At 46.8% G+C, this 13,266-nt stretch overlaps 1 protein-coding gene across 12 annotated transcripts in view; it reads left to right on the top strand.

Moving 5' to 3' along the window:
* The window catches only part of LOC119856486 (E3 ubiquitin-protein ligase rnf213-alpha-like), a 183,252-nt gene that overhangs the window by 150,985 nt on the left and 19,001 nt on the right, over nt 1-13,266 (top strand). For all 12 annotated transcript variants that reach the window (XR_006282264.1, XM_038404008.2, XM_043517196.1 and 9 more), the window contains 8 exons: nt 681-896; nt 3,165-3,246; nt 3,871-3,905; nt 6,265-6,359; nt 6,626-6,776; nt 6,974-7,139; nt 7,663-7,754; nt 8,742-8,990. Coding sequence is in view for 11 of the 12 variants with exons in the window: in XM_038404008.2 (XP_038259936.1) it covers nt 681-896; nt 3,165-3,246; nt 3,871-3,905; nt 6,265-6,359; nt 6,626-6,776; nt 6,974-7,139; nt 7,663-7,754; nt 8,742-8,990 (1,086 nt within the window). In the remaining variant the exon portion in view is untranslated. The remainder of the gene's footprint in view (nt 1-680; nt 897-3,164; nt 3,247-3,870; nt 3,906-6,264; nt 6,360-6,625; nt 6,777-6,973; nt 7,140-7,662; nt 7,755-8,741; nt 8,991-13,266) is intronic.

Here is a 13,266-nt window from a genome sequence, read left to right as displayed (position 1 = left end):
CTGTTGTTGTTCCCTCCCCCCATTGAGTAACCAGCCTACCCTGTCCTTTGTCTTCCTCTTGCTTCTAATGTATTTGTAGAATGTTTTCTTGTTACCCTTTATGTCTCTAGCTAGTTTGATCTCATTTTTGCCTTGGCCTTTCTAATTTTGTCCCTACATACTTGTGATGTTTGTTTATATTCATCATTTGTAATTTGACCTAGTTTCCACTTTTTGTCGGACTCTTTTTATTTTTTTTATTTTTTTTATTTTTAGCTCATTGAAGATCTCCTGGTTAAGTCAGGGTGGTCTCTAGCCGTACTTTCTGTCTTTCATATGCAGTGGGATAGTTTGTTCTTGTGGGCAAACGGACTTAATGGGACTTAATTGGTGCCTACTGTAATTATAGGGAATGTGCCTTTAAGATCTGAGCTTCCCAGACAGGCAGTCAGGTGGGATGCTGTAAATCTCTTGTTATTACAGCCAGTTGGAAACAGACAGAACAAAGCAGATCTCTTTGCAAGCTTCAATGCACTGAGCGATCATTGAACACCACACCTTGGTCTTGCGCTGGCTTCTCTGCACAGGGGTGAATTTCACCCTGATTATAAAACACAACAGATAGTGGTGTGACTCTCTGGAGTGAAATGTGCAAAGTGGAGCCCATAAACCTCTCTCTGTTTTATTTGATTGTCATTTAGGCCATCACAAAGCAAATGGAGAGGCTCCTACAGGCACCGCTGGCATCAGAAGAATCCATGGAAAACAAATTGGAAAAGATCATGAGTGACGTGAGCAGCCATGAAAATGCAGCCTTGCTGGAAGTGGTGCTGCATACTGCTCTCACACTGACCCTGTCCCAGAACCCACTCACCGAGCTATTCAAATCCATCTGCTTCCAGCCCAGTGTTGTCAAGGTGAGTCTAAAGCAAAGAGCCATTGTATTCCTCCTCAGACCCAGCAGCTCTGTAGTGCCACTGACCTAATCCCCTTTATGCCCCTTTCTGTCTGCAGTGTCAGTTACAGCAGCTTTTGGGTGTGGGGGGAATTTAAGATCTGTCCCTATAAATACAGATATATTTAAAATCATCCAAAATCATGGCCATCATGCCATACCCCACCTGCACTTTGCTTCTGGTTCTCGTCTCTTTCTGTTAACTCAGAGACTTTGGATTTTCTAGTCCAAAAACTTCCAAAGTCACTATTTGCATTTCCCCCTTTCTCCAATGATGAATGCTGGGGATATGTGCATGACAGCACCTGCCTGAGGTTCTGGGGGCTCCAGGGAAATAGTACCAAAAGAATTTAAGGACAGAAAGAACCATTATAACCCCTGCATAATCCAGGCCAGAGAATCTCACTCAATTACCATTGTTTGGAGCTCTGAATTATTTTCCTGGCTGTCTGTCCGTATGTGTGTGTCTGTCTGTTTGCAGTGACTCATTATCTTAATGTCAGCTGATAAAGATAGATTTTCCTGTTGAAATCAAAAGGGAAATCAAAGTTTCCACAAGTCATTGGGCCGGATACAGGAATTGCTGGGTGAGATTCTCTGGACTGTGCTATGCAGGAGGCTGGGTTGGATGGTCAGAAAGGTTCCTTCTGGCCTTGACATCGATGACTCTTTCCCTTTGTGCTCATGTGGCTAGTTTTCCAAGTTATGGCACCAAATTCCCAGAGGAAGAATATGGTCTTTGTTCAGGCAGAGAAAGCCACATAGCACAAGGAAATTAAAACCTGTACCTGGGACGAAGGGGGAGAATTAGGCATGAAGCTGGGTTAGTGTAGCACAAACACCCTTTGTGAGAATTGATCTGGCCTCGCCGGCAGCCTGCTTTGGAGGCCAAGCACTTTTACAGACCCATTTTGCTTTATGATTCCGTACCAGTATTTTATTACTCTTTCAGAGGGGCGGTGTCATTGGGGGATCAGGCACTGGACTTAATACTCTGGTTTCCTGAGTTCTGTTCCCATCTCTCCCTGGGTGACTTGGGCAAGTCACTGAACCTTTCTCCTTCTTAGTTTCTCCTCCCACCTCTTGTCTATTTATATTGAAACTCGTTTAGGCAGGGATTGTCTCATTATGTGTCTGTATGATGCTGGGCACAACAGGACCCCGATCTCGGTCACTGTGTGTCTGTGCAGTGCCCATCCCGACAGAACCCTGATCTCAGTTGCTGTGGGTTCGAGCCGTGCCTGGCATAGAATCATAGAAGATTAGGGTTAGAAGAGACCTCAGGAGGCCATCTAGTCCAACTCCCTGCTCAAAGCAGGACCAACACCAACTAAATCATCCCAACCAGGGCTTTGTCAAGCTGGGCCTTAAAAACCTCTAAGGATGGAGATTCCACCACCTCCCTAGGTAACCCATTCCAGTGCTTCACCACCCTCCTAGTGAAATAGTGCTTCCTAACATCCAACCTAGACCTCCCCTGCTGCAACTTGAGACCATTGCTCCTTGTTCTGTCATCTGCCACCACTGAGAACAGCCGAGCTCCGTCCTTTCTGGAACCCCCCTTCAGGTAGTTGAAGGCTGCTAGCAAATCCCCCCTTCACTCCAGTTCCTTCAGCTTCTCATAATTCATGTGCCCCAACCCCCTAATCATTTTCATTGCCCTCCGCTGGACTCTCTCCAATTTGTCCACATCCCTTCTGTAGTGGAGGGACCAAAACTGGATGCAATACTCCAGGTGTGGCCTCACCAGTGCCAAATAGAGGGAAATAATCACTTCCCTCAATGCTCCTACTAATATAGCCCAATATGCCATTAGCCTTCTTGGCAACAAGGGCACACTGCTGACTCATATCCAGCTTCTCATCCACTGTAATCCCCAGGTCCTTTTCTGCAGAACTGCTGCTTAGGCAGTCAGTCCCTAGCCTGTAGCGGTGCATGGGATTCTTCCTTCCTAAGTGCAGGACTCTGATGGGGGGCATGATGGGGCCCTGATCTCAGTCACTGTGTGTCTGTGTGGCACCCGGCACGATGGGGCCTTGATTTCAGTAACTGTATGTCTGTGCAGCGCTTGGTGCAATGAGGTTCTGAGCTTAGTCACTGTGTGTCTGGAAGGTACCAGGAACAAAACCTATATCTCCCAAGTCTCCATCCAGTGCTCTATCGACATACTCTTCCTTCCGCTCTGCCCCAGTGGTGTAGTAAAGGTGTCCAACTGTGGTTTGTTTACCAGGGGACCTACCTTCCAACCATGCCGGGCGACCTTCTCTTTGATGTGATGAATTGGAAAAATGTTCACTTTACAAAGATGTGGAGTAAGTCTCAGAAAAACTTTATATCAATATTTTTTCTTACTGCTTTTAAGTGCACCACTATTGTAATACCAGGTGTGCTTGTCAGGAGGCAGCCATTCAGCTTAACCCTAATGGTGTATACATACAGAGAAGTTCCTGTGCCACCTCCTTTCCAAGCCCCCGGGTAGAGGTGTGGCTGGAAAAATGGGGCATGACTGGGACACAGCTGAGACCAGCTGATCCCTGCTTGGCAGAAAAGTACCCTGAGGCTATAGGAAGCTGGTCTTAAATTAGAGCAAGGTAAAAGAAGGGTGTGGCAGCCGTGGTACAAGGGATGGGTAAAGGCTGCTTAAAGCAACGACTGCATTTCAGACTGACCAGAAATCTGGTTTAGGATGTTGTTTCACAAGGTCATTTTTTACAGACGCAGGAAATTTGGGACCAGGTCCCTGGCTGGTGTCAGTCGGCCAACGCTCCATTGGAGTCAGTGAGCCAGATCCCCAGCTGAGGAGAATGGGTTGTCGCTCCATTGTAGTCAATGGGGTTATGCTGATCCACCCCAGCTGAGGTTCTGGTGCATTATCATTACTGTTGTTTTTGTGATTGTACCAGTAGCTGATTGGTCTGATTCCCTCTCACACACAGGATGCCGATGTGGGCAGCACTGGCCCATTCAAGCTGTAAGTATCTCTCCATAGCTGTTGTTTGTTGGGGGTGTATCTTCAGCCTTGTGCTACGTCTCTGTGTCTCTGTGTCGTAGGATTTCTTGGGACAGGGCTACTTACCATTGACACAAGGATCCAGAGGCCCAAGCTGACTCCTAACCTGATCTCCCTACTTAAAAATATGCACTTAAATTGCACCTAAACCTTCATGTTAGGGCTGACGTAGTGTCTGGGCTTGAGCTTTTCACCGCTGGGCATCCCCAAGCTAGTCTCCTGTGATACGAGAGTTTCATATCCGGAGCTGTATCCACATGTAGCCCCTTCCTGGGGCACCCCGGTAAGGGTGGTAGAGCCCCTGCGGGGGGCTGAACCTGCCTCCTCCAGAGCTAAGAGCACAAGTCTTTCCTGCCTGAGCCGAAAGACCCCACCTCTCTTAGCCCAGGCTGCAGCAGGCTCATCAACCTCTATGTCCGGCCCAGCTATCGCTAGAGCTGGGCAGGGCACCACACTGGTAAGTGTGGGTTACATGTGTAGATGGGTCTGTGGAGACAGTTACTGAATATAAAGAGTTCCATGGCATGGCCTGTAGGAACAAACCATGTGGTATTTGTAGAGGTAGTTGCTTTTGCACTGCAAGTGTCTTAGGCCCAGCTCCACAAAGGGCGTTGGACGTTGTGACGCTGCATGTGGCAACACCTAACTTTTAGTCGCTTAGAAAAGCACTGGAGCAGCAGTGGGATCCACAGAGCACGAGTTAGGCACCCAGCTCTCTGTACAATGCCTGGGCAAAGACAGGCACCGGACAATGTGACACACCAAGCCAGCATGCCAGGCGAGGAGCTGCGTAAGCCAGCCAATGGGAAATGCCGATCAGTGTGGTATGTGCTAAGCCCTTCCCCCCTCCTTGGTCCAGGCTGCAGGGAAGCGCCTAGTTCTGCTCAGTGATCCAAAGGGGCTTAGGCACCTAAGTCATTTCTGTGTGACTCTGCACAAAGATTGAGATTTTCACTGCTGTACATCCAAGCTACTCTCCTGTGATACTAGAGTTTCATCATATCCAAAGCTGCATCTGTATGAAGCCTGTGTCACTCCACACAAAACAACCAGAGGAAGAGGAGGAGGAGGTAGTGGTGGTGAGAAGGAGTCTGCAGTCCAGTAGTTAGGGAGGTGGAGGACCAGTCCCCTTGTTCCAATGACTCATTGTTTAGCATCAGTGGAACAGCATCACCAGGAGAGATTGAGGGAGCCCCATCAGAATTTCCCATAGCTCAGTGTCTAGGGCTCCCTTCTGGGAGGTGGGAGCCCCAAGTTTAAATCCTTTGGGCCAAGGGAGTATTTAAACCTGGATTTCCTGGGGTGAGTGCTCTAAGCACTGGGCTGAAAGGTGTGAAGGATCCTCCTCCTCTGGCTAGGTTTTCAGTGGGCTTCTTTTCCTGTCTTCCCCCAGTTGATGGCTTGCTCTGGGGCTGAGGCAAGAGATCAGTATTTGGACACCAAGAGTGTGGCAGCAGTGCACATGCCCAGAGGCAGAAGCGTTAGCACTGAGGGAACTTGTACCCTGAAAACAGAAGCATGGAGTGAGTGCAGATGTCTACAGGGTTAGCTGGTAGCTGAGCAGGAGTTTTGGGGCTCGCAGTGATGCCTGAAATTGGGACTTAGTCACAAAGTACCTTGGTGGATCTGGGCCTTCCCAAATGCAGGTTTGAGTATCCTGCACCTAACCCTCCTCCTCTGTTCTAGCAACGTGGTTTTCAACAGTGACCGATCTGGTTTTGCCACTAGCAGTCATGCTCATTCTGCATACATTTGGTGAGACCACAGCTGTATACACTCAAAGGGAGCTGTCCCCTCCCCCCGAAATTTCAGTGTGTTTGGGGAGCCTTGGGGCTTGTCTACATGGCCATTTGTGTATGCGACAAGCCAGGGTGTGAACTACAGCACACTGCCCTGCACACTGTCACCGTGTGGACACAGCTGCTTCTTGTGCACTAAAAGTTCCATATTGCACTTGGACATACTGCTTGATTCAGTAGCGCTTTTAACGTCCGGGAGTTGGCTCCACACAGACAATTGGTGCATGTATATTCACACCCCAACCTCCCGTGCACTCAGGGGCTGTGTAGACAAGCCCTAACTCCACTAGGCTATGCTGAGAAACATGATCCTACACACAAGGCCAGTATATTGCACCCTCACTGTCTTTCCTGTTCACTGTTTTGAACATTTCTGCCTCCAGTGATTTGTGCAAAGTCTGTTTCTTGCTCAGTTGCAGAGTGATGCTGTCTGGCTAGCAGCTGAGCAAACCATTGTACAATTATTGCATTGCTGATTCTTTAAAAAATGACTAAAGCTGACCTTATCCCTGTGACAACAGTGTGGACTGCCCATGGAGATTATGAAATGTGTGTGTGGCTCCGAGGTTGGTGGGACTGATCACAAACCGGTGGAGGGATTTGAGGAAGTAGATATGTAAGTTTAAAATCATTGCATGTAATGAATGTGTCAACTTAAACCCACACAGCTTTCTGGGAATTGTCTACTGGGGTGCACTAGGGGTGCCAATTTTAGGGGAAATTTCATTGAAAGTTCAAAATTCCAATCCTTTCCCCCACCCCAGTGTGACACCAAGGTCACTATAGTTGTGACCTGATTTGGGTGAAACACCAAAAAAATACAAAGTTTGGGAGAAAAGTCTGACCTCTGACTGTCAGATAAATTGTGGTTTCTTAATACAGCACGAAGGATAAAACAGAGAGAGGCTACGTGCTGGGGAGTCCATCCTCACGGAACAATGAGACCGAGAGGGATCTGCCTGCAGCCTCAGTCTCCATCGCGAGAGCACTGCTCCATTCTTCAATGCTACTGGGGACTTTTACCGATACACAGGTGGGAAAACAAATGCCCCCGGCAAAACATCTGTCTGGCTGTCTGTAGTAACTGATCAGTGTTATACACTACTAACAGACTATAAATTGTAATGGTAATTTTGTCTGAGTTAAACATTGCCTTTGTGGAGGTGTCTGTACAATTAAGAGGGGAAATGCTTCCTCAGAGCTAAGCTATGGAAATACTTTGCCTTCTAGTCCATTTTGGAGCTAATGAAAGTGAAGCCCCAGGACGCAGAAAAGTTCTTTTGTGACCACCTTGAAAAAGACATCCAGTTCCTAGCAGAGTCACTTAGTGGAAACATAGACGATGCAACGATGACAGTCCACCTATTCCTTAGATACATCCTCGACAGCACAGCCGGTAAAGAAACGCCTCGTTTTAGGGGCTGTTATTTTTTGTTTTGTTTTTGCTGCTCTATTTATGACAAATTCAGACTAAAATTAGGTTCAAAATGTTTAACAGAGAGGGGAATGACCCATCAGAACAGCTCATGTAGGGATGAGGTGGATTCCCCAGCACTTGGAGTCTTGACATTAAGACTTGATAGCTCTTTCTAAAAGATCTGCTCTAGATCAGACAGAGGTGATGGGCATGGTGTAGAAATCACTGGGTGAGGTTCTATGGCCAGTATTATGCAGGAGGTCGGACTAGATGATCATAACGCTCTCTTCTGGCCTTACAGTCTATGAATCTATCAATAAACTGATTTTTAATTTTAATGTGCTCCTATATCTTATGACTCAAGAATCCAGTTGCCTGGTAACATTGTAATTCATTTCACTATTATGAACGACAATATTTACTGCAACTCCGCTACTTTAGATCTGCTCGTTATTTTATGTTAAATGATGAAAGCTTACATGTAATTGTATATTTGTTACAGACACAAACATGACTATTACATTTATGCATGAAAAAGCAGACAGAGTACAATGGGAGAGCTGCTTAAAAGCCGTAACTCAGTCGTTCTTCCAGGTATGTGAGGACCTGTTTTCTATACATGGTAAATATCACACGTATAACCAGCTGTTTACTCAGGGTAAGAGAGAGAGCCAGGAAAAGCCCATCTGAGACTTCCATGCCACAATATGAAACCAGAAGTCACACAAAACATTTCTAAAATGCCATTTTTTTGCCTTCAAAGAACCCCTTGGTGCTCAGATGCCACAGTGATGGGCTCGTTATAAGAACCTGATAGAACAACATAGACTTATATTAAGCCTAGCTCGCTTTTCCAATGCAAAACTTGTTCATTGTGTTCAGCATACTAGACAGGAAAACCCTGTATGTTTGAGTGTCTACAAACCTGGTATTAAACTGCCTGCCACTCTGCATTTCCAAGAGTTCTGTTGGCATTTCATTATTATTAATTATTATTATTATTATTATTATTATTATCATCACAGTAGGGCCTGTTGGCTTAAACAAAGATCAGTGCCCCATTTTGCCAGGCAATTCACAGACACACACAAAGAGTCCCTTTGTGCTGGGCATGTGGGGCTAGGGAGCCATCGCCCTCCCACTTTTTACCAGCAATAAGAGCAAGCAACAGTGGGGAGGGGGCGGAGAAGAGCAGGGGTCCAAGTCCTTGGGGAGAAGGGGTTAAGATGGGGCTATGTTTTGGGGGCCAGTGGCCCTTCCACTCTTAGGGAGCTTCCATCATCCCTAGCTGGGTGCTGCACAGACACAGTGAAAGACAGTCCCTGCCCCAAAGAGCTCACAGTCTAAATGGACAAGGGCAGGATTATTTTCCCTTTTTACAAATGAGAAATGGAGACACAGAGTCATGAATTAGCTTCTCTGAGATCACACAGGGAGTTGGTGGCAGAACCAAGAATTGAATCCAGATCTCTAGTCTTGTGCCTTAACCCTGAGCCAGCCCAGGCTGCCTCTCAGCCCAGTTAGAAGAGCTGGCCCCTTTATAACAAGACTCGATTGCTAACTGACATCTCACTTCCACAGGTGCTGGAGCAGAAACTTGCTTCTGCGAAGCAGCAGATTGTAGAGAAGGGAGCTCACAGTTCAAATGTTCTCCTGAAAGTAGCCTATGGCCAGTCCCCGCCTTTCAGCCACCTGCCGAGCTGCGGGCTGATCAACATGCCCTGCATGTGGAAATTTGAACAGAGGATGACAGTCCAGCGCCTGACTCATCTGGTGCAACAAGAAAATGGAGCAGACCAGTTCCCTGTGCTCCTGGAACTACTGTCCAAGGTGCTCTGGGATGATTTGAACTAATGTGCACACACAAACAGCCCATGCATTAGAACAACACACACCCGCACAGATGTGAATACATTGTAACCCCTTTTCAGCCCAACAGACTAGTCAAAGTTTGGGGCCTTGTGGATGTTCCAGTTGGAAGTAGAAATAGATGGAGTCTGGTATTTTCTTTACTGCAGTTTTGTTCATTTACAAAGAATATACGAAGTCACGTCTCTCTGAACACAGGGGGAATCAACTAGCAGGAAACAGCTTTTGTTGCTCACAGCACCAAGAGCAATCTTAGAGCCTGCATCCCTAACTGCTTCCCAGATTTCTGCCAGAGTCACCCACTGGCTTGCAGCTGCTCCCTCCTTCTGGCAGTCTCTGCCACTCAGTCTATTCTTGTCTGTTTCTATGAGCTTGTCTACACTTACAATGCTGTGCCACTGTAGCACTTAAGTATAGATGTGCTCTATGTGGACAGGAGGTATTCTCCCACCTGTTTAGGTAATCCACCTCCCCAAGAGGCGGTAGCTAGGTCAACGGAAGAATTCTTTTGTTGACGTAGCAATGTCTGCATGGGGCCTTTGGTCAGTTTAATTACACCGCTCAAGGTGTGGCTTTTTCATACACCTGGCTGACATAATTAAACTGACCTAATTTTCTGGTGTAGACCAGCTCTGTGTGATCTGTGTGAGGGCCAAATCGCACCTGGAGCTGCAGCTAGCAAGAGATGTCAAGAGTAACAAGAAGGGTTTCTTCAGGTATGTTGGCAACAAGAAGAAAGCCAAGGAAAGTGTGGGCCCCTTACTGAATGAGGGAGGCAAGCTAGTGACAGAGGATGTGGAAAAAGCTAATGTACTCAATGCTTTTTTTGCCTCTGTTTTCACTAACAAGGTCAGCTCCCAGACTGCTGTGCTGGGCAACACAAAATGGGGAAGAGATGGCCAGCCCTCTGTAGAGATAGAGGTGGTTAGGGACTATTTAGAAAAGCTGGACGTGCACAAGTCCATGGGGCCGGACGAATTGCATCCGAGAGTGCTGAAGGAATTGGCGGCTGTGATTGCAGAGCCCTTGGCCATTATCTTTGAAAACTCGTGGCGAACGGGGGAAGTCCCGGATGACTGGAAAAAGGCTAATGTAGTGCCCATCTTTAAAAAAGGGAAGAAGGAGGATCCTGGGAACTACAGGCCGGTCAGCCTCACCTCAGTCCCTGGAAAAATCATGGAGCAGGTCCTCAAAGAATCAATCCTGAAGCACTTAGAGGAGAGGAAAGTGATCAGGAACAGTCAGCATGGATTCACCAAGGGAAGGTCATGCCTGACTAATCTAATCGCCTTTTATGATGAGATTACTGGTTCTGTGGATGAAGGGAAAGCAGTGGATGTATTGTTTCTTGACTTTAGCAAAGCTTTTGACACGGTCTCCCACAGCATTCTTGTCAGCAAGTTAAGGAAGTATGGGCTGGATGAATGCACTATAAGGTGGGTAGAAAGCTGGCTAGATTGTCGGGCTCAACGGGTAGTGATCAATGGCTCCATGTCTAGTTGGCAGCCGGTGTCAAGTGGAGTGCCCCAGGGGACGGTCCTGGGGCCCGTTTTGTTCAATATCTTCATAAATGATCTGGAGGATGGTGTGGATTGCACTCTCAGCAAATTTGCGGATGATACTAAACTGGGAGGAGTGGTAGATACGCTGGAGGGGAGGGATAGGATACAGAAGGACCTAGACAAATTGGAGGATTGGGCCAAAAGAAATCTAATGAGGTTCAATAAGGATAAATGCAGGGTCCTGCACTTAGGATGGAAGAATCCAATGCACCGCTACAGACTAGGGACCCAATGGCTCGGCAGCAGTTCTGCGGAAAAGGACCTAGGGGTGACAGTGGACGAGAAGCTGGATATGAGTCAGCAGTGTGCCCTTGTTGCCAAGAAGGCCAATGGCATTTTGGGTTGTATAAGTAGGGGCATAGCGAGCAGATCGAGGGACGTGATCGTTCCCCTCTATTCGACACTGGTGAGGCCTCATCTGGAGTACTGTGTCCAGTTTTGGGCCCCACACTACAGGAAGGATGTGGATAAATTGGAAAGAGTACAACGAAGGGCAACGAAAATGATTAGGGGTCTAGAGCACATGACTTATGAGGAGAGGCTGAGGGAGCTGGGATTGTTTAGTCTGCAGAAGAGAAGAATGAGGGGGGATTTGATAGCTGCTTTCAACTACCTGAAAGGGGGTTTCAAAGAGGATGGCTCTAGACTGTTCTCAATGGTAGCAGATGACAGAACGAGGAGTAATGGTCTCAAGTTGCAATGGGGGAGGTTTAGATTGGATATTAGGAAAAACTTTTTCACTAAGAGGGTGGTGAAACACTGGAATGCGTTACCTAGGGAGGTGGTAGAATCTCCTTCCTTAGAGGTTTTTAAGGTCAGGCTTGACAAAGCCCTAGCTGGGATGATTTAACTGGGACTTGGTCCTGCTTTGAGCAGGGGGTTGGACTAGATGACCTTCTGGGGTCCCTTCCAACCCTGATATTCTATGATTCTATGATTCTATCTCTCTTCCCACAAACAAACACAGCTACCCAAAACAATATTCAGTCAAAAGCTCCTGGGCCGGTTCACACATGTCTTTTGTCTTAGCTGGAGCTTTTACTTACAGTTATGTTAGCTGAAGGGTGAGTTCACACCTATCAATCTCAGTGGGGTTTTAACTCAGCCCGTAATAAGGTTTCACCCAGCTCATAACAATACTCATTTATAGTTAGAGTAATAGGAACATTAGGACTAGAAGGGAGCTCATAGATTCCAAGGCCAGAAGGGACCATCTAGTTTGACCTCCTGTCTAACATAGGACAGAAATCTGCCCCGAAAATAATTCCTAGAGCAGAGCTTTTAGAAGGACATCCAATCTTGATTTTAAAATGGTCCGTGATCAAGACTCCCCCATGAGCCTTGGTAAATTATTCCAATGGTTAATTACTCTCATTGTTAAAAATATACTCCTGGGTCATCGTGTCCAGTCCCCTGCTGTTGTTCATAATAGAAACCCCTTCATAGCTCATCAATGATGAGATAACTGGCTCTGTGGATATGGGGAAAGCAGTGGACGTGATATATCTTGACTTTAGCAAAGCTTTTGATATGGTCTCCCACAGCATTCTTGCCAGCAAGTTAAAAAAGAATGTATTGGATGTATGGACTATAAGGTGGATAGAAAGCTGGCTAGATTGTCGGACTCAACGGGTAGTGATCAACAGCTCGATGTCTAGTTGGCAGCTGGTATCAAGCGGAGCGCCCCAGGGGTCGGTCCTGGGGCTGTTTTTTTTCAACATCTTTATTAATGATCTGGATGATGGGATGAATTGCACCCTCAGCAAGTTTGCAGATGACACTAAGCTGGGGGCAAGTATCAGAGGGGTAGCTGTGTTAGTTTGTATCCTTAAAAACAACGAGGAGTCTAGTGGCACCTTAAAGACTAACAAATTTATTTGGGCATAAGCTTTCATGGGCAAAAAGTCCCCTTCATCAGACGCATGGAGTGGAAATTACAGATACAGGCACATGAAAAGAAGGGAGTTACCTTACAAGTGCAGAACCAGTGCTGACAAGGCCAATTCAGTCGGGGTGGATGTGGCCCACTCCCAATAGTTGACGAGGAGGTGCCAGTACCAAGAGAAGGAAAATTGCTTTTGAGGTGAGCCAGCCACTCCCAGTCCCTATTCAAGCCCAAATTAATAGTGTTAAGTTTGCAAATGATTTGCAGCCTGCAGTTTCTTTGAAGTTTGTTTTTGATGTTTTTTTGTTGAAGGACGGCTACTTCTAAATCTGTTACTGAGTGTCCAGGGAGATTGAAGTGTTCTCCTACTGGCTTTTGTATGTTACCGTTCCTGATGTCTGATTTGTGTCCATTTATTCTTTAAGGTAAAGACTGTCCAGTTTGGCCAGTGTACATGACAGAGGGGCATTGCTGGCACATATCACATTAGTAGATGTGCAGGTGGATGAGCCCCTGTTGGTGTGGCTGATGTGGTTGGGTCCTATGATGGTATAGTCTTTAAGGTGCCACCGGACTTCTCGTTGTTTAAACTAGGGGGGAAAGATAGATATGCTGGAGGGTAGGGATAGGGTCCAGAGTGACCTAGACAAATTGGAGGAGTGGGCCAAAAGAAATCTGATGGGGTTCAACAAGGAGAAATGCAGAGTCCTGCACTTAGGACGGAAAAATCCCATGCACTGCTACAGGCTGGGGACCGACTGGCTAAGCAGCAGTTCTTCAGAAAAGGACC

The sequence above is a fragment of the Dermochelys coriacea genome, chromosome 6 (genome assembly GCF_009764565.3).
Source record: "Dermochelys coriacea isolate rDerCor1 chromosome 6, rDerCor1.pri.v4, whole genome shotgun sequence".
Taxonomy (NCBI): Eukaryota; Metazoa; Chordata; order Testudines; family Dermochelyidae; genus Dermochelys; species Dermochelys coriacea.
This window is presented reverse-complemented; position numbering and strand designations above follow the sequence as displayed.